A 24,867-nucleotide genomic window follows, 5' to 3' on the forward strand; every position below is an offset into this window, starting at 1 on the left:
GACCTGTGTTAAGATGGCACTAAGTCCCTTCCCCGTCCACCTTTATTCTTTTCTTTACAATAAGGCTTTCAAATAAGTCATGGTTGTACGGCAGTGAAGCATCAGTGTTGAACACTTATGTCATGCTGTCGATGATGATGATGATGCCCCAACTTTCCTCAGGTCAGCACAAGACTGTACTTCTTCAAAACAGAACATTATGCTCTATCAAACAGTACGTTTAGTTTTCGGATCCGTTTTTCACAACCGAGAACAACCTGTTGTTAACGTGTCAAAATATGGGGAGTTGGAAAGGTCCGTAGTTTAGGATGACTCTGCATATGTGACGACATTTTCTCCGAATACCTTGGAATTTTCCACCATCGGTATCGAATTTGGAACATGGACATTCTTTCCCGGTAAACCGCTATCTTTCAGGCTGACGTTTCACCGACATTTTGTTGAATTCAGCTGTGGCGCTGAGCTTCTGTGTTTTGGAAGATTTGTCCCTTGCCTTGCCGGTGGCTAAAAAGTGTCCTTGTCAAACGTTAGACCATAATCTGGGTCAGAGGTGACTCGTAAATCCCCGGAGGTACTTTGCATCTTTGTCTGGAGCCTTGCCGGTGGCTAAAAAGTGTCCTTGTCAAACGTTAGACCATAATCTGGGTCAGAGGTGACTCGTAAATCCCCGGAGGTCCGTGACTTTGCATCTGTTTTCAGTCTGGCTACGAACACTTCGAAAAATTGCGTTGGCCTGGCAACTGTCCCGCTGGATTTGTTGTTGCTCATGCTTCATTATTTCCGAACTTTGGTCATCCCCTTTCACCACTCCCATTGTACTTCCGCATTGTCCAACAGAACATCAACATGACCTGGTGAGAACAAATCACAAATACGAAACAACACGATGGGTCAATAGAATGCAATGAGTAAGGTCAAACCGCAGCATGGTTGGTGTGGACAAGACGCTGTAGATCACACTGCATGGACACAAACACTCAGAGAACGTACGAATTACTGTCTGCTACAACATGACTCATATGACTAGCGTTCAAGAGATGATTCAATGTTGAACTAAATGTGTTTGCTTTGACATTTAGTTATTAGCATGACAGCTGCCTCTGGATTCGACCAAAATATTCCAGTTCAGCGGAGTGACAGATAGTTTTCAGGATCACTGAACTGGTCATTGAATCCACGAATATGGATAGAGTGGCTCAAGTTAGCTCCTTCGTTAAGTGGTAGCCTGATTTTAGCAAGTTCTCATCAACAGTAGTTCCTGACTCAGGGTATATTCACTTGGGCATACAGGTTTCGGTGGAGCTTTGAGCCCCCCGGGTGCCTCTCTAGATCATCTCGTGAACAGATTCTTTCAAGCTTTCGAACACGGCTGCGTCTGGCTTACTTTGGTATGAAGCCATAAATGCTGCTAAACTGACCGTTTCATATAGCCTAGGAGAATACAGTGCACAAAGTGTATCACCGAAGCGTTGTTGGGGCGTATAACGACATACAGAAATCTGTTTAACAAAGTGTATCACCGAAGCGTTGTTGGGGGTATAACGACATACAGAAATCTGTTCTCCGTTCTGAAGCGTATTGCCCTACGCATTGAATAGAGTTCACCCAGCACGATATTAATGAGTGTAACTACAATTTCCTGATCCGCACATCAATAGTAACGCGCAAATACGTTGGTAACTGCAAGAAATCGGTTTGACTACAGGAAGACTATGAAGATACAATTGCTGATCTACATGGGGTGATAATATGGCAATTAGTAATGACAGTCCTGATATCTAGCGTGCCTACTTCAGCCTGTCCAAGCAAAATCTCACTATTTTACTACTGCGAACGAAAAATTAGTAGTATAGTCTGATCCTCACCAAGCCAATGAGGAAAGATAAAAGGCGCAGGCTTTTATCTCCATAGGTCTCTCTAAAGAGACCCTCTGAGAAGTACATGAAAGGCATATAATGTTCTTCACATGAAACGTTTTCACACAGGTGTGAATTTTGAAGTTGTGCAAGAAGGAGAAGGATGGGAAGTTGTACAATCAATCCGCCGAATGAAATCTTTGTAGGTCAGTAATCTCAGTTAAAAAACGGCGATTCATCCGCACATTGTTTCGAGCCTAAATAAGTGTTCTTTAAATAAAATTCAAACGGAACATTCAGTAGGTTTTTTGGATCGATGGGGCATGCAAAGTCGACTAAAGGAATGGCGGCTTTCCCACCAACACGTGACCAATTCAGGCGTTTCGGAGACAGTAGGCACGTGATCTTTTCGTTCATGCAACCGACTATTATTGGCAAACCCGAGTGATTCTCATCATTTCGGCGCGATTTTTCGTAAACGTACGGTAGGTTTGCTTTACAAATCCCAGGGTCCAAAAATTAGTAACCTCGATCCGTCGGTTGAATCTGTTCGCCGGTCAGTGCTATTTTCAAATTTTCAGAAGTGTTCATTGCCAGTCTAGAAGTGGATCCGCTATGCCGTAGCATAGTTGTGCAAAGAATCGAATTTCGTAAAGCAAGCTCCACTTGCCTGATGTCTCGCAGAGTTGGATGAAGCCTCGAAATGGCTACTAGAGGTTGACTTTCGAAGGAACTACTTCTGAGAGCAAAAAGAAAGTTGTGTGTTCAAAATTAATGGGCTAAACTCTGATTTCAGTTCAGTCCATGGTCCGTGGAACGTGTTTATCGAGACGTGGATTAGGTGTTGGTCATCGGTCCCTTCGGCTCATGCATTTTGTAGTTCAGCAATCCAAATTCACGGACTTCAGAGCCTCAGTTCATAGATAGTCTGCAGTGCAGTACGCCTAGGGCATACAAGATTGAAGAATGCATCCTGAAAACACAGCAGTTGAAACATTCTATGGCACCACTATTTTCATTCGACAAGGCAAAGCTTTCAGAGGATAACTTTAACGACTTTACATGAGAGGAGCAGTGTTCTCTGATTGACCCGAAAAGCCTGTCTCACAGCTTCTACTGTTGGACTAATACGGCCGAGCTATAGGTACATGACTGAATCCTTACGGAAATGAGATAACCCACTGGTACTCTGTAGTGTTCCTAGTGACAGCTGTTGAGCTGGTACTCCACTGTACTTCTAATGATTCGCCACAACACATGCCGGATCCTCGACGACTTACTCCACATAAAGTTCAGGCATGCGTTGTCGGATTGAGATAAACTCGTTGTTCGAACACCCTGACTAACTGGAAAGTAATCGAAAGGTTAAGTAGTACTATTACCACCTGTTTTTAGTGCTGTATCGAGTTAAAACGGTAAAATGTTCACGGTTGCTAAGTTTTGCTTATTCACTTTTAAACCTAACATTTGCGGACGGGTGTACTGGGGAATGAAAGACTGGGAACAGGCTACAATCAACAAATTACGTCGACCAACGGCTTGGTCGCTATCCACCAAATCTAGCAATCAGCTGACGGGATTCAAGATCACGCTGTGCAGTGTGCAGGATGGTTGAGACAAACACGAATTCTTGGTGTTAGATCGAACGAGTCCAAAACTGATGATTGGTCCACCAGGCTATCGTCCCAAACTCAACCTTGAGTAGTCACTGACAGCAAACGAATCACTTTTTGTGAGAAATATTGATGCAGGTTTATTGACCACGTGAACAAGGCTGTCTAAGGCTGCCTTTCCCTATTGACTAACCACATACATCTGTTGTACAGGGTCCCCAGACTGAGAGTGCACGCTCCTAAACTAAATGCAAGATACAGCAGTTTGAGTGCGAGTAAGCTGCAATGCAACGCGGTTTTCCATCGGTAGCCACTTTACTGACGAGGTCACTTAAGTAAGCACCGCCAGTTTGACACTTCTCCATTCCATATCACACGTCGTTACAGGAGAACAAAACTGCTTGCTCCGAACCGCTCCGAAAGCGCCTGTAAGCAATTTTGTGCTGAACCCATTAGGTCAACGCCACTGGGAGAACGTGTTTTTGCTTACATTATGACACAGATCCGACAAGATAGCTACTGACGAGAACCGAAATGAGACAGGTGGCCCGTTTTAAAGGCTCACGAAGGGAGAATCTCTTAATCCGTTGTTTGTTGTCCGTGAAGCTCTATTGTACCTATCACCCCAACCTATCGATTTTGCTTTTAGCCACCCATGTCAAAACATTGTTTGAAATTTATAGAGTGGTTCCTTACTGAGTGTAGTTCACTAATAAACTGTGGTTCTTGCATTTATACTGTACACTCCTGTGGCTGGTCCCGGTAGCGATCGCCATAGAGTGTGGGGGGGAGACGTTTCAACCATTTGGATGAAAACGTGGAACACTGAGTAAATGTCAAATATCGATTTGGTTTATTTGAGTTAAGGCAAGAACACTGAGTAAATGTCAGATATCGATTTATTCAAGGGTTTGAAATCTGCAATCAGTACTCACGTGCCGTATTTAAATTGCAGACTCAATACGGAACAAGTTTTACGGGTAAGGGGAAATTTATTTTGTAAGTCATGCTGCTAAAATTTGTATTTTATGATTCGATTCATACGCGATAAGGAATTCGGAATAGAGTTATTTTGGTTCCCAAAATCAATCTATCCGATTCGGTAAAACTGAGTTATTTGTGGAAGTTTTCGTGGAGTGGGAGGTAATTGGACTCCTATTATGCAAGGTATTCCTTTTGGTATTTATGTTATTGATCAGAAAAGGAATGCTGTACATTAAGTTGACTCAGTGTTCCTCCCACCTGCAATGGTCCTCGATTCTTATGCATGCACGCGTGTTGCTATAAGGTTTTGAACATTATCTGTTCAGTAGCTTCATCTGCCAACTCCCTTGATATCGAAGTGTGACTTTCCAAGAAATGCACTCATTTGCAAATCAATTTGGTTTTCACGAGAAACTCAACTAAAGCTCTCGTTTGTGGTATTCTACAAATGAATGTGCTGCACACAGGCCACCTCATTTTTCAGTTGACACGGTACTCGAGATGTCGCAGTATATTTACACGAAGCACAGTACTCACAATGTTGCTGAAAACTCTCTGACAGCCCATGACCCGTTTCGCCCTTCTTCGGACTCATCAGACAGGCGTAGTCCTCGAGATTCCGTCAACCTTATGTTCTACCTGAACCCAAATTGGACTGTTTTCGAGAAATATACTCATTAATTTGGTTTGAGGTGGCCTGTGTGCAGTACATTCAGTTGTAGCATATCACAAACGAGAGATTCAGTCGAGCCTCTCGTGAAAACCAAATGAATGTGTTTCTCGAAAACAGTCCAATTCGGGTTCAAGTAGAAAATAAGGTTTATGGGAACTCGGGGACTGGGCCTGCCTGATGAGCCTCAAGGAGAGCGAAACCGGTCGTGGGCTGTCGAAGAGTTTTCAGCAGCCTTGTGAGTAGTTTCCTTCATGAAGAAATGCAACTTTGTCATGCCGAAGAACAGGATGTACGCTCGAACTGTAAGCGATAATAAACATCTCGAAGCATACCTGTGCTACCCTTTAATTTATCATTCCAACCACGGTAGTATAACAAGCCTCCAAGTGGAGCCAATCAACTGCTATATTGCCCTAAACACAAACCAGGTTCGGTGCAGCGAAGCGCTACCTGCAGTACTGAACATAAAAGCCCCAAGTGTCGCCCCTCCGCCACATTATTCCGTTTGCTTCTGAAATCAGCCTGTTGAAATTTCGCGCATTGGCAATGTCTCTACTTGAGATGGTCAGCCATGGTTTAGTGAACGACGGAATCCAGCGGGAAATCTGAGACCATAAAACCTCCATCGATTCGATCCACCAGATGAGAAGCGGAGCATGGAAACCGGATGTCTAAAATCGACTCGTCACCACTAAGAGGATCGATAAACCTTGTTTAGACGTTTCGATCTTCCGGGGAGACAAGAAATGCGATCTGATGGCACGACAAGGAAACGCGCAGTTATCCGGTTTGGAAAGGTCGAACAAAGACCTGGTGTGTTCCCTATACCCATAATTTATGTTTTTTTCCGGAGTGGAAAGGTCACATAGGGCCTTCAAAGTATTTGTACAGTAAAGAAACCGACACGATTAGGTTCGAGCCCGCCTAAGAACGCAATCCACTTCTGTAGCAAACTTTTTCAGGCTAGTATAGATGTCTCAGCAAAGGGCGTTTTGTTTCCAAACCCGAGAAAGGCGTGAGACCTCTGTGCAAAGTTACGAGTACAGCTGGTAGATCTTCAAATAATCCACCGTTTCGAATGAGTCACACAGTTCTCGGTCTCTCATGAGAAAACAGAAACGGAACTTGTGTCGACACAGAACTTCCCTTGGGTGTCCGCATATCCTCGGGTCACCTCTGATTTCATAGAGAGAATGGTTGATCACCATCCATTTGGTCGACTGATTAAGCTGAACGCTTTCATTTCAAAGGAATTACACCCCCCCTCCCTGGAGCGATCAATTGCAACTTTTTTTGCTTCGAAAGATACAAGTGGGTTTGTTGAAAACTACTCTGTCTGAGCAAACATACCTTTTTTCTTCCGCCTCGGTTGTTCGAAGTTCGTCCCTATCACTAACCACCGTTTGCATTTTACACAGTATGTCCCAACTGGTTGACCAAAGTTTCGGTGTTCAATTCCTACCCTAACAGCCGAACGAAAATTGTCCTACTCACTTGTGTGTTATTCAACTCTGTCTATCACCAAAGCGATTGTCGCTCGCTGGCCACACACTTCATGTTCTCTAATAAATCATAGGCACGCTACCCCCTTAGAATGACGTATTTTCAAACGATTCTTGTTCCTGAACGACACAGGTCTGACCGCATACACACACACGCACGCACGCCTATCCTTAAACGGCATTTGTCTTGCTTGTTCACCTCGGTATGGAACTCAACCGTATTGGAAAAAGTGCTTTCCAAGAACAATGGAACAGTAAAAATATTGGCCAAGCAACAAAAGCAGACGTGTTCTTTCATCTCAGTTACCTGCAATCGTTGAACACTGCCCAAGACAATAGAGTCAGTGGCCAGTCGGTTATGCTTTATGCAGTGTATACAATAGCCCATACAGCCATGGGACAGTCCGTTCAAAGATGCGTTTGTTGAATTGTTGTTGATAGTGTGCACGTATATTTTGTTCCTTGCAAGGATTTTGAATGAGTGCTCCCTAAACTCTTGATTATACAATATTATCTAAATGATATTCACGATGTGATTCTGCAACTTTCCGGAGAATTTGAGCTGTATCGAATATCCCATTGAGGAGAGGTGATTGAGTTAAGTGCATTGTACTGGCACTGATTGCAAAGATTGCCAAATTCACTGATCCAATGAAACTTCCGTCGCAAACTCGGCATTTGGAAACGATAGTAGTCGCCGATTGTGACATTTTTCGGTTAGAGTGGTATGATCATTCCGTATTTTGTCATAATCAGTGCACTGACCCTCGTTTGAGTGACTGATGGCGTGCATGTGATTACAATACCGTCCAAGTTTATACCGACCCAAGGTCACGTAGGCAACTTTTCTAGTCCGGTTTGATAACTGATCGCTTTTCAATAAATATCTTATTCTTACGTCAACCAGTTGGTGGCGTTTAAATCAAAGGCATCAACTTAGAACGCTGAGAAGTGACTAACTCTCCCGGACCAAACTGACTTGGCGTAGCGGCATCATTTCGTATAGATACTGCTTGGGAGACCGTCAACCAAACACTGAAAGATATCAGATGGTATCAGATTTACCTAAACTGACTGAGTTCACTTTATCCTCGAAAGATTCGTATCTCCGGCGCAAGCTACCTAACGCACCAAACCCATGCGAGGAATAGAGATCACGACGCAACACAATTCGAAACGGACCAATGGGATTTCGAGAAAGGTTTGTCCCAGTTAGTCAGTCACAGAAGCAGATACCGGCTACTCTTCGAAGGGTATGCAAGCTCAAGTAGGCGAGGAGGATTCACACACCAACCTGTGCACTTGATTGGTGCTGAAACGTTTGCAAGCTAACTGCAGAGCTCAGTGAACTGTTCAGCGACATTATGATCAACCACAACGTCGTGGCTACTCAATGCAGATTGCCATGACGAGCTTCAGCGGTTAGAGGACACAACCTTGTAAAAATTGTGACAGTCGAGAACCTAGACACATTGATGAGGTACAAACATCATCCTGGCCGATGTGATATTTGGACAGCGGAAATGATGCGGACTGCCGTTGGCCCGTTGGCGACTAGACATTCAGCGCATAAAAACGGTCGATTGAGGTTGAGATTGGCTGATGCCCTATTCTCCATGTCAATAGAATCCCCATTCTTTTCATCCGTTTGAGAAAATTTCCTTCATCACTGAGAACAGTTAATGGTCTGTCAAACTTTTTGTCAGCTTGTATATGAAGGGGTTAGAGCCACCTCACTTCGTGGTTACCATATCTTCACTCGTTCATGGAAAGCAAAACGGCTTACAACACCCTGTCGAAGAGTTTTCAGCAACCTTGTGAGTGGCTTACAAACACATTGGATCGCTAACTTCTCCTCGGATCACACAATTAAGAAAGTTCAAGCACTCAAATATAAGCATGAATACTTGGTGGAATACACCCAAAAAGTCGCTACGCTATTGGTCAGCACGGTATTAAACAGCTGTGTCAAGGTCACTAGCAGAAAGACTTGGGACGTAAACAGGGTGGAGTGAACACTGAGACTCCATTACAGAGTTGTACGAACTTCCACAAACCGTGAGTGGTGTATTTCCGCCAATCACCTGATTATACTTGACTTTTCTTTTTACTACTTCATTGCACAGGTCAAAACTTAACCTGGACAAAACGTGTTCATTGGAGCTGCATTTTCTGGCTATTCTAGGTGACCGGGACACGTGTTATATTAGAATTCGTCACAAACTGTATGTTTCGTTTTCGGTCTCCTTGATTCTGTCTTCTTTATCAGAAACCAGAATAGGAAATCTGTTTCTCATATCTGTCGAAATCTTATCTAAACAAAACGGGGTTGCCAAAGGCTTGCCGGTTTTGGTTACATTCCTCACAATCATTTTAGCGTGCGATATACCCTGTAAAAACATTTTATCCTTGAAAAACGAACTGCCGTAATTCATTTATTGTCATCGTGCACAAGTCAACGAGTTAAGCTATTGTTCACAATTACATCGGCTTACAGTGACACGGTACCTGTGGCGTTTTGTACCTTTATTTTACTTCCATTATAACACTACGTATTTCATCAATTACGTAATCGTTTTTTGTTTGAATACGAAAAACTAAAAAAAAAGCGCACTTGTACAATTTCACATAATACAAGCATGGTCACGTGCTTCGACTCTCGCTCGCGCTTGTAGCGGTCATTCGCGAGTCTCATGTACTAACTCTGGTACCAAAACATTTCAGACCATCTTCGGAATCTATTATATGTGGGAACTGTTCAGAAGAAAACCTCTGGACCAACATAATTGGATTATTGTTTATTCGCTGACCTGGGCCAATGACGAGCTATTTTAAAGAGAACAATTGTTAGTGAGTCTGTTCTGTCTGACCTCTTTATTTTTGTATAGCCAACCTAGCGTAATTATTTTTATTTCTTTGCCACACACCCCTGGTGAACTAACTTATTAGGTAGCCAGACCACTACAAATTTGGTGAGCCCGAGTATTTCTAGATATTTTTTTCGAAAGCTTTTTCTTTCAAGTCGTCGTAATTTTGTTTCTTTTGCCCGGTAATTATGGAGGCACACTTTGATTCAACGGATTTAGTCGAGAATGCGATTAGCATACGTTTACCAGACTACAATCCATGCAACCCCAGGGTATGGTTTCACCAGGTGGAGGCCGTTTTTGCTACCCGACGCATCACTTCCCAAGTCACCCGGTTTTCCTATGTTGTCCAACACCTTCCTTGTGATGTAGCAACAGAAGTTGAAGATCTGTTGGAAGATATTCCTAAGGAAAATCCGTATGACGCCCTTCGAGCGGCTGGCATAAGTAGGACAGGGAAATCAGAAAACAAAATGCTACGGGATCTATTCACCACTGTCGAACTTGGGGACAGATCGCCATCACAACTGCTTCGCTACATGCGCAGTCTCCTCTGCGGCCGTAAGCTAGCGGTGGAAATCATGGCCCGACTTATTGGGTAGCCAGACCACTACATATCCCCTATTCTGCTGGTGTGTTCATGAAGACTGCTACATCTCACTTCATGAAATGCCTTCGTCGGCGTCCTTCGCTAGATCTACTGGAATTTTCACTGAATTTCTGAAAGTTTACCCTCAATGTACATAAGCGATTGGCCTGGCTTCTAAGTAGAACAGAAGTTTGACGGAAACGCGAGGGCTGCGCCTACCTGATGAGCCCGAAGGAGGGCGAAACGGGTCATGGGCTGTCGGAGAGTTTTCAGCAACCTTGTAAGTAGTTTGCTTCGTGAAAGTATACTGCGATATCTCGAATATCGTGCCAACTGAAACATGAGGTGGGCTGTATGCAGCACATTCATTTGTAGAATATAATAAACGAGAGATTCAGTTGAGTCTCTCGTGAAAACCAAATTGATTTGCAAACGAATGTAGTTCTCGAAAACAGTCCAATTTGGGTTCAAGTAGATCATAAGGTTGACGGAAACTCGGGGACTGTGCCTATCTGATGAGCCCTAAGAAGGGCGAAATCGGTCGTGGGCCGTCGAAGAGTTTTCAGCAACCTTGTGAGTTGTTTCCTTTATGAAAACCTGATCCTCTGCACGGTTCATTTGCAGGCTCGTAAATCAAACAGAACTGAGGTGGTTGGACCTTTAGGTGAAAAGGTGAACGGAAGTACAAGTAGATTTTTCGGGGGCTTTGAGTCCAGTAACCACTACAGTCAAAAAAATCTACGAACAAAAATACCTATCCCGCGAAAACCCCAAAATTGCAACCAAATAGTTGCCCAGTGGGTTTCAAGCGTCTGCCACGCCACCTGACTGGGAAGTCCTGACTGGCGGGTCAATCGATCGTCACAACCAGGACAGTTACTGGGTCGTCGTTCGATGGGTCGGGCACACCAATCACATCGCTCAAGTGTGAACACGTTCGCCTGTTCAGACGTGGTGATTCAGATGCGTCGAACGTGCGTTGGTGGAGTAGTGGTTACACGCTCGCCTCGCGTGTCAGATGTCCGGGGTTCAAATCCCGGCACGGCCACTGGATACGCACTGCTGATTCGCTCTAATAAGGAGCGAGAGTCGAGTCCAGTGCTTCCCTTTGGTGTGGGCTCACCGGAATAATTACGCCGGAACAGGAACACGGCCGTTCAAACGAGAGTGGTGTGGCTATGAACAAAAAACCTACCCCGCGAAGACCCCAAAACTACGCAGGAATACTGATCACCTGACGATGTACTGGCTGTCCCTAAGGGCGGGTCCGTGACTTTGAGAATTCTCCCCACACAAGCAATGACCTCAGTTGTAAGTTCTTCGCCAAAAGACCCGAAATCGGTCACTCACCATTGGGATGCGTGCGACCAATGAAATTCGAGATGTGTTGGGTTGTTTACTCTATCCTTTTCGTGGAAGTAAGGGAATTGTAGCGGCAGTGAGCCAATAACTATACGACATATTTAGTAGTCTAATGCTAGTGCACGTTTCATTGGGCGAGTTCTCAAGGAAGAACAGCATTTTTCAACCTCATCCCGTTGCTCGAAGATAGTTTTTCTCTCAGTGACGTGGATGGGCACGTTTTTGTTTTGCGGTGTCCTGTTACGACATGACCTCAGAAAAAAACAAAGCAGCTAGGCGATGCGACACGAAATCACGTCATAATCCGGGCCGGAAGGAGTGATGCAACGCTCAAAACCCCGTAATTTACCTGCAGTCTAGAGGGAATCAAACAGTCACGCGTGTGTTCTCTTCCCCACGTAAACGAAAAACCCGCATTCATGTGCCGACGGTGGACACCCATGCTCAGTGAATAGAAAGCATGACTTACAAAGCCTTCGGCTCATATGATATGATACAAAGTCGTCCTTGCTAACAAACACGTGATAGGTTGATCATGAGGTTGTTATTTCTGTCCTTCTATTTATCATGAATTATGTGCCACCTTCCAGGCTAAGGAGTGTAGAAATTTCAAGATGAAATAAAACCTTTATGATGTTCCTTTTGACGCACGAATATTACCGGAACAATGGGCATGAAATAATAGACGCGAACTTGGTAGGAAATACACATACGAACACCTTATTCATTACCAGTGTGTGGGCCTTTTCTAATCATAACTGCTGTACGATAAATCACATACTACTCATAAGGCTGCTGAAAAGTCCATGGCCGGTTTGGCCCGTATTAGGGTTTATCAGGCTTACGAAAACTGTGAAATTGTGCCCACCTGATGAGCGCCAGAGCGAAATCGATCGTGGGCTGCCGAAAAATTTCCAGCGACCTTATGAATAGTGTATTGCGTCCATACATGTACCGTATTATATCAAATATAGTGCCAAATAAAACATGATACAGCCTGGTGCAGCACATTCAGTTGCTTGGAAACATCATAAAGGAGAGTTTCAGTTGGGTCCAAGGTGAGTATCCTACAAAACCAAACTGGTTTGCAAATGAGTGGATTTCATTAACATCCACTGCAATTTATCTGGTCAGATGTAGCACGTTGAATGCATCCCATCCCGTTCTCTCACTCAGAATAACATAAGCAAAAGAGGAAAGAGGCGAGTTTGAAGCAGTTTTTAAACGGTCAAAGCAGACGAAACACAGTTGGGGGGGAATGATCGAGTGCATTCAACCACACTCCATACAGGTTGGGCATATGACTGAGTTTAGTTCACTCATCCGCATAAACGGCGACCAAATGTGACAATCTCCAGCTCCAAGAAGTGACCCGCACGATGTAGCTTGTTCTCTAGAGATCGCTGATCCGAGAGTCATTTCGTGAGGCAAATTCAACGAGCACTGCAAATACTCTGCCAATGGGGGATAGGGTCGAACCCTTACTAGAATGTTGCAACAAAAAAACAGTCATCACGGCACAGCACAATCTCAGCCCAGAAACAGTCACGCGTGTGTTCTCTTCCCCACGTAAACGAAAAACCCGCATTCATGTGCCGACGGTGGACACCCATGCTCAGTGAATAGAAAGCATGACTTACAAAGCCTTCGGCTCATATGATATGATACAAAGTCCTCTTGAACTTTCCTAAACATTCCTTGAAGATCAAACAATAAGTAACCAGCACTTCGAAGTGGTTTTATGATTTTCATAGTAAACTACACCTTCCATCAGAAGGGCAGGCGGAGTTTGATCACCAGATCGGACACTGCTTACATGCTTCATCAGTAGTATGCACCGTTACGCTGGTACCCTAATCCAGTACAGGGTGTTTATTAGAAGAGGGAGCAAACTTCCTTTAGGGCCATTCTATGGTGATTTAGATTGAGGATAGTGGCAACCCAGGTATGTGCACACAAGAGTTGCGTAGATCCGGCATAATATGACCATTTCGAGTGATGCGCTCGCATTCGATACTTTGGTTCGATATGCCTCAAAGCTCGTAGGTGACACATTACAAGCGACGTGTTGGTGATGTTTCTATCATATATGAGGTCTTCCCACATTCCATTCTCCTGGTTCATTGGAGCACAGCTGCTGCTTTCAGTTTCTCGATTTCGAACTGATTAACGTCCAGGACGGTTCACTCAATACAAGATTGTACAGAAGTCCGTTGGTACTTCATTTCCCGCACACTTTCGAATATGCATCTGTTATATCTGCTGATTCGCTAATCTGTGGTATCTGCTGCTAACCCGCTTCATTACCAAATGCCGGAAAAAAGACTCATAGAAGGGAACACAACAGCTATATTCCGAACAAGCGTGTGCGAGAGCAAAAGTTACAACGGCCCCACGCTATTTAGAAGGGACTTTCTGACATTGATCCAGGCTGTCTGATAAGCGTTACTAAACACCCGTCAACATCGATCTTGCCTGAGTGAAGTGCCTGAACGCTGATCACATTCGGTCGTGCTTCTGTGACATGCATGAACACTCATCAGGTTTTCCTGAATTGATTGAATGATTGACTGGCCTGGATGCTTGCCGGCTTTCCTGTTGAGATTTTGGTGGAGCAGCAGATTTCGGACGTTCTGAGGTTACTGTCAGGAATCTGACCTTGCTGATAGAATCACAAAAGGTATCTTACAAGATGCTTGGCCTACAGGGGCCGTAGGATTTGGACAAACTGGACACTGCAATGTGGGTTACCCGGAGAAATATAATGCGAAGACCCAATGCAGTTTTAAAATTATAGCATGCAGCTATAATTTAAAAGCATCAGATGTACTGTCTGAACGCCTGCCTGACGCGAACTACCAGTGCAGCATTACTGAGTACACACCTCAACACGGAGTATGACTTTCAAAAACATAGCGCCAGTCCACGCTTCTTTATGGTTGGCGTTCCTTAACCCATTTAGGAATACTCCCGGAGCTGTTGTCTTCTGACACGGTGCTCATCTCAGTGAGTTGAGGAGCACTTATTGATTTGGGTAAAAACTAGAACAATGATATATGTGATAGACTCCGTCCCCAGAAGCATGACTGATAAACACAACCGGATCTAAGCGACCAATTCAGTGTAACATATAGAAAACCCTCGTCGAAGACCATTTACCAGCTGAAGAGAACACCTGTCGGATAGGTGACCCCTGTCTTCGCTGACAAGAGACACATGAAAGACCCGAAATAGCTTTGATTCATTTGTCATTCTTCCCCACTGCTGAGTAGTTTCTATCAGTAGTGCAATAGTAGTACAATAGTAGTTTAATCTAATTTCCTACTTTGTCGCTGTGATCCCCGATGAGACATCAATGAAAACGACCTTTCGCAATTTTGTGTTTCCCAATTAAAACGGGAACTCTAGCACTGACTGCCACAAGTGTTGTGCTTTTCTTCCGTAATGGGGCAACTAGAAGTTTCCACTAGAATATCAAGGAATTTTGTATCCTACCCATTTTATGCCTGGAAGTCGATCAGCACATGCCAATGAGGCATTTCTGAAAGTCTGTTGGTAGCGTAAAGAGGTTGGGAATTTCGTTCCGTTAGTGAAGCCAGTTTATACTGAAGAGCTGAAAGGCACCGTACAGCCGACTTATCTTTATTACGAATCATCAGCTATACGGGTCTCACAAAACCCAGAGAGTTTCGAAACCGTGACCTCCTAGCTAGTCCTTAGACAACTTCACCTTTCGGCAAAGAGCGACTTATAAGCAGTGTAATCAATCTTCACTTACACACGAACCTCGTAGATGTATCACACAAGATTTCTCGTCTCGCGATAGGTGCCACAATGATTTTTGTAAATTTTGTAGAAATTAACTGTCAGAGGAAATTTCGAAGAAATTACGCACCAGCATGCGGTCTAATGAAACTTGAAAGATTACGCGGGTCCCCTAACAAAATCTGCCCCCGCAAATAGTCATCTATTCACAACACGTCCAGAATATACATCTTGCAAGCAGTGCGTTGTGGGGATTTCAAATGACCGTCGAGTTACCTCACATCCTACACAACCAACAGTGATTAATTAACTGAAGGACGGAGAATGTGATTGATTATCTATGTGAAACATCCATCTGCTGGAACGTTCGATTTCATTGTCAATGTATGGCCTTTCAAAAGAATCGTCAACTTCATCCAACCCTTCTCAAATCCGTTTACTGGCATCCTCGGAAAACCGCTTCATGCCACTGCAGTAAATTTGTGCGATGCAGCGAGGCTACTGATGGAAGGCCGAGGTCACCTTTACAGTTTCATTTCTATCGACTGTTTTATCGCCTCCTTTTCGAAACCCACCAATTATAGCACGCGTAATGGTAACTATGGCTTACGCTTATAGTATCCTTGTACCAATGAAGTGGCCGGCCAAACACTACAACTTTGGGCGGATCGATCGGCTTCATCCAGCTATCTATCTAACTATCTATCTACTAGTCTTCCTACGTGACTATCGCTCACGTTCCAGTGAAGGGAAAGTTAGTAAATCAGTTCGAACCATTTTTCCGTCGCCAAACGTTAGTAGGTCAATCAGCTGATGTCTGGCCCGAAAACACGACTGGTTCACCCAAGCCCCATGTGGAAATTTTAGACTGTGTTTAGAACAAGCATAGCGCTTGGCTAGTGGACAATAGTGAAGTGGAAACTAAAACTCGAAAAAGTGAAATGGTTCTTCCAAGATACTTTGAAGTCCCTGGGGAAATTATCACAAGCGGGACTGCTGCACTTTCGAGTATGACTCAGATGATTATTATAGAGCGTCACAATGAGAACGACTACAAGAATATTTTCACAAAGGAAACTACTCACAAGGTTGCTGAAAACTCGGGGACTGCGCCTATCTAATGAGCCCTAAGAAGGGCGAAATCGGTCGTGGGCCGTCGAAGAGTTTTCAGCAACCTTGCGAGTAGTTTCCTTTATGAAAATATACTGCGATATCTCGAATATCGTGCCAACTGAAACATAGAACAGCCTGTGTGCAGCACATTCAGTTGGAGGACATCAAAGACGAGAGATTCGGTTGAGTCTCTCGTGAAAACGAAACTGATTTGCAAATGAGTGTATTTCTCGCAGTACTAAAATACTGTCAAATGGTATGGGCTTTACCAGACACAATCTCGGATGACAAGAACAGGGAAACTTCATTTAAAAATTGTCCGCGTGCTTGTTACTGGAGTCAGTTGATAATAGCATCATACAGACTCAAATGAAGGTAGTATATAACAGAGGTCATTTGCAGTACAGAAGTGTAAAGATTCGCAAAAATTTGATAAGCGCGCAGTATTCACTGTGAAAGCGTTGAAGACAGAGGTCATCATCAACTATCGCACTTGCACTTACTCCTTCCGTCCACAATTGTCGACGATGCTGTAAGGGCTTTCGACTATGTGTACGCACAATCTACAGTTTCTAATCAACCTGCGTCATCTTCATCATCATCATCGACAGGATGACATCAGTTTTCAACACCGATGCTTCACTGCCGTGGGTCCCCACTTGACCCACTGCTGGATGACCTATTCGTGACTTTCTATCCGTTCAAACTCGTGAGAATGCCATCCATATATCCACGGCCGATAACGAGCTAGTGGATGGCTTCCTCGAACACGGTATCCTCCATCCAGTAACAAGAAACGCGCCCATGACCGCAACTTCTCTCTTGAGATAAAGCTTGTCGTTTGTATTCAAATCGCATTTTATCCGCACAGAGCGGAAGTAGCTTTGGTGAATCTTTAATGCAAATATCCCTATTACTGTCTATCTGGCAGTTGCGTACGTAGTGACAATGAGACGGAAGCTCATGGAAAATGAGCTGACGTCAAATAAAAGCATGTCAGGGTTAGCGACAATGGCATCTCTGTTGGTGTCAACGAAACAAAATCTGCCATCTAGGGGTGCGCACTTCCTGACTGAATCTAGATTGTCAGTGAACCAGTTGGTTACAGTATGGTTTATGGGGTTTTGGAGTCATCCAGAGCTGGCTGCAATACGAGTCCGAGCTTGTGTGGTTTAGGCAGACCGTAATAGAAATGTTAATCCCTCTTTTCGCTGCTTTTTGATATCGTTAGTCGACAGAATGATGCTAGCTGATTGTCCGCGTACGCCACGCTTGAATAGCTCGTCTGGAGGTTGCGCATCACCGTTACTCATTTGAATTATCGTCCACCTGTCATAGTAGGAGTTTTCGCTAAACACACATTCCAAAGTAGATCAGAGACACCACTGTTCCAATCATTATCCTGTTGTGCGCCTGTAACAATTCAGCATCACCTCGGTGTCGCACTAGTGTCGAGACGGAGGTTTTGTTCAATTTGACCGTTTCTTTTCATATTTTAACTGCGGTAACACAATACTTGAGCAGTTTCCTTTAAACTAAATTTCCCAGGTAGTTTAGTCGACGCGTGGGGAAGGGGGTGTCACCGCTGCACAAACCGCTCATGGTCATTGTCTGAGACGGTTTCACTTCGTGTTGGTCACAAATATCACCAGGCCGTGTCTAACGAATGAAAACAACCCATGTCCTGATGACAAAATGCTAACAAAAACTAAATCAATACGTTCCCTTTAAAGAATCGCAAAGGCTTCATCGTATTTCCGTTTTGCTCAACGCTGGGGTCAGTCCTAACCATATGCCCTCAGAAAGGTGTGTCCTTCCTTGTCGATGCTATGAAGCTAAAATGAAATGGCCACCTAGTGCACTAATCATAAGGTTGCTGAAAATTCTTCGACAACCAGTTTTGCCGTTCTTGGGGCTTATCACGTGGGCGTAGTCCACGAGTTTTTGTCGACCTTACATTTTATTTGAAACCAAGCTGCACGAAATTAATGGATTACGCTCATTTGCAAACAAGTTTGGTTTTGCGGGAGACTCGTCTGGAAACCCAGTTGAATCATTCGTTTATGATGTTTTCAAGCAACTGAATGTGCTGCGTACAAACATCATAAACGGGAGATTCAGCTGGGTTCCAGGTAAGTCTCTCGCCAAGCCAAATATGTTCGCAGATGAGTGTATTTCGCAAAATGAACACCTACTCATCTGCTGCTTCCGAAAGGTGCTAAAAACTCACATGGTGAAAAACTGTATGGATCTTTGGAATCTTATTCAACAATTTGAGGTGAATACACCTGGTAAAATCATGCACTTTGCCCGAATTTGGTTTAATTCTCGTACAAAACATTTATCTTTGCCTTTTGACCGCTGCCGATGAGCATTCCCAACCTAGACGGCAAAAAGTGTCAGGTATTGATCGATCAGTACGATCGATCGAATCTTTAGTAGGCCAGGCGCGAAATGAAATAGATGGCATCAACTGGACTCCCACTTGAAAGTGGGGCAGAGACGTACCGGAAATTACTGACCTTGTCAGTCTCATTTGGGGGAACACGACGCAACGGATCGATATGCTCAGCAAAAATCAGCGTTCAACTTACATGGTTGTAAATCGATGTGAAATTCAAACAAGGGCAGATTGCCGGTAGCCTTGATCTGCTCATGAATTCAGTCTCACACTCAAATATGCTACATCGGACCAAGCGGGCAGTTTGACCAGTTTACAACAAACCTGATTACAGAAAGCGCGCTTTAAAAACTCTCAGCAGGGATAAACTAATGGAAAAATAAATGTAGTTCACTGGCAATATTTCACTTGGTAATTCACTTGTGTATCACTGTAAACAAGGTAAAGTTTCCTGAAACTAAAAGCAATGACCGCGAAGGTAACAAAGGATTCGTTTTTGGAATCTCCATTTATTTAAATGATATTACTGCAAGTTGATGTTTTGCTCTGTCATCCATTCAGGTCGAATTCATTTCCACAAGCCCCGTCAGATCTCATTTGTTAATAAACTCTTGTGATATTAAAAACCCCAAATTTATTTGATTCTGACTGGTAATGATTCTATTGGTTATGTATGCCAAAACAATGCTTATATGTAATCAGTTCAACAATTCAACGCTTGTGATGACTAACTTTGTGACTCACTGAATGTCTGATCGCATCACGTGCATCGCACTGAGTCACGTGATAACCTGCAAGCCAATCAGACACGGGATCTTAGTTCGGTTCACTGATGTTAAGGCGCAGCCAATCCTGAAGCAGTTCGCTGCCCACTCTGTAGATCAGTGTTTTTTAACATCTTGCCTCATGAATTCTTCTCAGTAAATTGCGACTCTGCACTGCTGCACCAAATTTCTGGTGACGGCAAGGTCCAGTGTTGTTGCGGTTTTTTTTGTTGTTGCGGGGTTTTTTTGTTCTTGCAAAACAAATTTATCTAGAGAACAGACGATTCACATGCAATGGTAGTGGTTTGGCAACTGGGTCCATTGTGTCATCCAGACACGCTGACGTAAATGACAATGTTCAAACCAGTTTATTGTTTCACATGCCAATACTGGCAGGTATTACATTAGTCATCACCTTTTCGGGTTCCGGCGTAATCAGCACAACAACACTCTGTTCTCTCTACCGGTTGTGATCCGCTAGCATCAGTTTATTCGACAAGTGCACTCCGTACGGTGAAGATTTCAACTGGGGATAACCTATAAACGGTAGAACTAACAGACAACGTGATCTTACTAACAAGGAACCTGAAGAGACGGGGACTTGAAGCGATGCACAATAAACTCATCAAATATCGCTGTCAGCGGTAAAGTGTTGAAGGATATTGGAATGACTTACAGCCATTGTTGGATGAATATTCATTATCCAAGATCGAGCTGCTCTCGAGCCCTCACTTCATTCTCGGTGAGGCCTCATTATGTTGCTTTATGACCCTCTTCAAACTTTGGTGAGTGTTCTTTCGTCATCTGGCTGTTCGTTATGATACCTGATACGGCAAGCTGTGCATAGGAGATGTTGCGATTTTGTTTTGTTAGAAATTTCGACTCGTCGTCTAGTTTAGGGGAATAAATGCAATCCCAGATCGAGCCCAGCGGGAATACAGATAAGAGTAACGCGTACAAGGCGCAATCGGTCACTTTTACTGTGCTCCCGTGCATGATCTCACTGGTCACTTCCAAAACGGATTATCGCTCGTCCTATGGTGTTAAAAAGGCACGTTTCGATTGAACATCTGTAGACCAGTTCTTATGTCCTCAACTAATCCAGCCACCGTTGATATTTAGTGGCCTTTGGCTTATTGTCAGTGGTCGGTGTAATGATCGAGTTAGTGAGAATTACTACTTGTGTGACGGTGATACTACTGATGGGGAGGCATGCGAGTAGTATGTTTTCTCGTAAATCCGCTTTGCGTCTCTTGAAAAGTGAGATTTAGTGCGGACTTTGTGGATTCACTTCGTGGCATTTGCTTGGATTTGAGCAACAGTAGGTGAATATCCAGAAAAGTTCAGGAGAGAGGATGGATATTCAATTTTTGTAAATAAGATGCATATGCGAGTTTTGCTTCCGTGTCCAGCAGTCTGTAGCTGTTCAGTTGGTATTTTCTAATAAATAACCACGCAGTGAAGGCCTTCTTCCTTTCACTTGTACGATCGTGAAGCAATGGTTCCCACCGTTTTTTGCATGAAGAGTGGGGAACATCAACGTTTGGCAGAATTACTCGAGCCCAGGTGATTTCAAACAGAACGCATGCACTGATACGTAAACGCATGCATCCCAAGGTCAAATTGCCGAAAGCAGCGATCAGCTTTCGTGTTCAGATGTTCCCACTAACATAAAAACCAGTGTTGTATCTTGCGGTGACTGTCTATGGGTTACGCCCGCGCTGAGCCTGCCAGACTACACGATAGGGAGAAGACAGAGAACTGGGGACACGGCTGTATTGCCAGGACAAAACATACAGAGCGTCTGCGTAAATATATAGGATGACTAATTGGCCAAATATGGTCGTTCACTTGTTCGTTCCGTAAAGCCAATGGTGGTGGTTCGGTCGTGAAGCTCTCAGGCCCACTACGCTGGTCGTATGTTGCTGAGCCGTGTTTGGTGAGAGCCGCCAACTCACCTACTTTCCGGACGTGTCGTACCGATGGTGGCCTTGGGGATGCGTCACTCTCTGCACATGCGCTTTTTCTTCCGTCTGGGCGCGTCCTGACAAACAGAAACATCAAATAAACAAAACATCAACCGAGAAATGTGCCTGCATTTCGAGAGTCTCGTTCCTCAAAGCCGAAAAGGTGCCCTTTTGCGTGCACTCTTCACCAAGTAACATATTCTCCCTCCGAAACTGTTTCAGCCTAAACCGTAGAAGATGCCGGTAATGTATCGGAATATTTCTAGATCAGATGCGTTAAATGATTGTCGATCAGACCACCCGGTAAATAGCTTACAAACGTTTCGTCTACCATTCGAGGAAACATCATCAGTGTGCACTTTCCTCACATCAGCCTTGCAGTACAGCGTAGAGCACATTCCATACGGCCAACCTAGTGTATGTGGCTAAAATAAAGAGAAAATGCATTCTTTCTGTCCACCTCAAACCGCTTTTATAAACCTCAGAATGTGGATCGAACGGAAAGCCATCTACCCCGTGACAATTGATCACATCGCTATTTCGATCGATGGGCAGTTTTGTAAACAACCTCCGCAAGACATGCATTAAACTGAACTGGTGAGCAATGGTCACTCGTAAACGTCTATCATCAAACTATAGTATAATACTTGCGATTGGCAGCAGATGTGTTAATGGGACGTTTTAAACAGAGTCTTGGCCAGTATAGGTAATGGTCTGAGCTTGATTTTACCGAGGTAATACAGGGTGCATGAATACTCGACTTGACTAATGTTCCTTAACTCCGATTTCTCTCCGTTCCTATCCAACCAAACCTTTTTCGCGTGTTTCGCATAGGTTGATGTACCACGAACTTCACTGGGTTTTTTTTCGTTCAGTATCGATTACTCACCCTTCATCTAACTCCAGTTCCCCACTGATTCATTGATTGTTTTCCACGCCCTTGCGATATCTGATTTGACTCTCTAATGAGATGTCGCGAAATTACATGATCTGGAAAAATTGTTTCACTTTGCACAAAAAGTTGATGTAGTCCAGCGAAACTGTTGATGAAACGCTTTTGGTCTCGTCAAATCCCTGCTGGTCACTACAATGCTGCTGAATACCACTCGTCGACCCCCTGCCATTTTTGCCCGTCATTCATTTTCATCTTTCGGTGAAACCCGAAGCACTTTCCGGAGTGTGAGGTTGAAAAAGTAAGTTTGTTTATCACGGGCTAGAGATGCCGCAACACACCCAGGAAAGTGCGTGCTTATTTCTGTTTGCGTATTGAAGCGTTTGGCTATCGATGAATCGTCAGAGCGTTCCATCTGCAATGCATGGGACCTGATGACAAAATTCACTAAACAAACTACTCACGTGGTTGCTGAAAACGCTTCGACAGTCCACTACTGGTTTCGCCCTCCAGTTCGGGCTCATCAGGTAGACGCAGTCCCCGAGTTTCGATGAACATCGTGTTCTAATTAAACCCGAATTGCACGAAATTAGCGAAATACACTCATCTGCGAAAAAATTGGTTTTGCCGGAGACTCACCTGGAATCCAGCTGAATCTTTCGAATATCGTGCCAACTGAAACATGAGGCGGCCTGTGCGCAGCACATTCAGTTATAAAATATCATAAAACGAGAGATTCAGTTGAGTCTCTCGTGAAAACCAGTTTGATTTGCAAATAAGAGTATTTCTCGAATACAGTCCAATTCGGGTTCAAGTAGGTTGACGGAAACTCGGGGACTGGGCCTACCTGATGAGCCCGAACTGGAAGGGCAAAGCCGGTCGTGGGCTGTCGAAGAGATTCCAGTAACCTTATGAGTAGTTTCCTTGATGAAAATATACCGCAATATCTCGAATATCGTGCCAAGTGAAACATAAGGTGGCCTGTGTGCAGCACATTCAGCTGTAGGAAATCATAAAACGAGAGATTCAGTTGAGTTTCTCGTGAAAACCAAATTGATTTGCGAATGAGTGTATTTCTCGAAAATTCACTGAGGTTTTAGGAGAAATCTGTGCCGGATCTAGATTCTCAGTCCTTACTGGGACATATCGGTGCGTGTAGTCACACAGGACACGTGACCATTCGTTTGACCGTTTGTGGTCCGTTTACACAGGTTGTGTAGGTTATTAACCCAAGGAATACTGGGCAATTCCCACACACACAGGCCAAGCGCTGCGATCGCGCCCGATCAGACACAGGCCTTGTGCGCTCGGTAGCTCTCCAGTGCATGGGTGGATCATGGACTGTTGGTTCTCTCCTTTGCTACCTGATTTCTACGGGCCCACCGGAATCGCTGTTAGTAGGCCAATTCAGTTTGTACGGTTTTGGTCGGTGATAAGCTCGCATTAGGAGGCTTGCAATCCGTCCGCATTTGTGGCTTACTGTGGCCACTTGTCCGATCCTCCTGAGCCCAGTCGGCAACCCTCGTTTGGCTGAGTCCGAGTCTTTGCTGTTGACCTATTGTGCGCTGAAAGGGCACAGAAACTCCGATGACGTACCCTTTACATACTCAACAGGAGACAGTGTTTCCGCAGATTTAATGGAAGTTGCCTATTCCTTCTTGTCGGCCATAGTTTTTTGCCCTGATTTGAGTTTCGCAACACAGAGTTAGTCACTATGAGCGCATCAAATGCTTTCAACTTTTGACATCATACCTCTGGAAGCCCTCTATGATCCGCGTCACTGGTGTGACAAAATTAGAGGGATTCAGTGATGCCGGGAAAACTAAATAACACCTTACGACTCAAACCCACTGAGGAATTCTGGAAATACCTATCACCGATGAGAGATTGACCATGGGTCGACCTGAGTTGACAGTTCTGAAGGAAGCTTTGGACATGTGTAGGTAAGTCACGATTTTGACGCGTGATTATGAGACAGGGGTAGTAGGTACCGGTGTGAAATTGATTGGAGGAATAATTAAGCAGAACGGTAAGCGTTACAAATACCCCCCCCCCATCCGCTTTAGAGAGGGACCATATAGGCGCTGTCATCAGTCAAGGTTGCAGATGAGTCACATCTTGTCTGGTGATGCACGTTGTGGGTGTGGAAAAAAACAAAGCACGAAGAAGACAGTGGATGCGGATGCACTAATCAGATTGGGCAACCACTGCAGGTACGCGTTCTGAGGCTGCAACATCATTGGATTTCCTGCTGTGAATTCCATATTCCTGTTTACCTCTAGGTAACTCCCACAAGAATCGGGGGATTCGTTGACCTGCGTATGGCAGTATTTAGTAATTGACATAATTTGTTGTCAATTTGTCGAAATATAGGTAGTTCGGGTGTGTTTACTGGTGGTTGACCGGATGGCAGTTGATCTGTTCGCCGAGCTTGGCAACTGGCTTGCAAACGTTTCGTCCCCAGTCGAGGAGACATTGTCAGTGCGCAGTTGAATGGGTGCTTCCTCCGTGCCTAGCTG

At 44.3% G+C, this 24,867-nt stretch overlaps 1 protein-coding gene across 1 annotated transcript in view; it reads right to left on the reverse strand.

Moving 5' to 3' along the window:
- Positions 1-22,906, reverse strand: part of T265_02710 (hypothetical protein) — a gene marked incomplete at both ends in the record, with an annotated part of 27,625 nt that extends 4,719 nt beyond the window's left edge. Inside the window, 3 exons of the mRNA XM_009167025.1 lie at positions 2,384-2,595; positions 21,452-21,533; positions 22,813-22,906. Coding sequence (XP_009165289.1) covers positions 2,384-2,595; positions 21,452-21,533; positions 22,813-22,906 — 388 coding nt within the window. The remainder of the gene's footprint in view (positions 1-2,383; positions 2,596-21,451; positions 21,534-22,812) is intronic.
- Between the last annotated feature and the right edge of the window lie 1,961 nt (positions 22,907-24,867).

This window comes from Opisthorchis viverrini (assembly GCF_000715545.1).
Source record: "Opisthorchis viverrini unplaced genomic scaffold opera_v5_35, whole genome shotgun sequence".
Lineage (NCBI taxonomy): Eukaryota > Metazoa > Platyhelminthes > Trematoda > Opisthorchiida > Opisthorchiidae > Opisthorchis > Opisthorchis viverrini.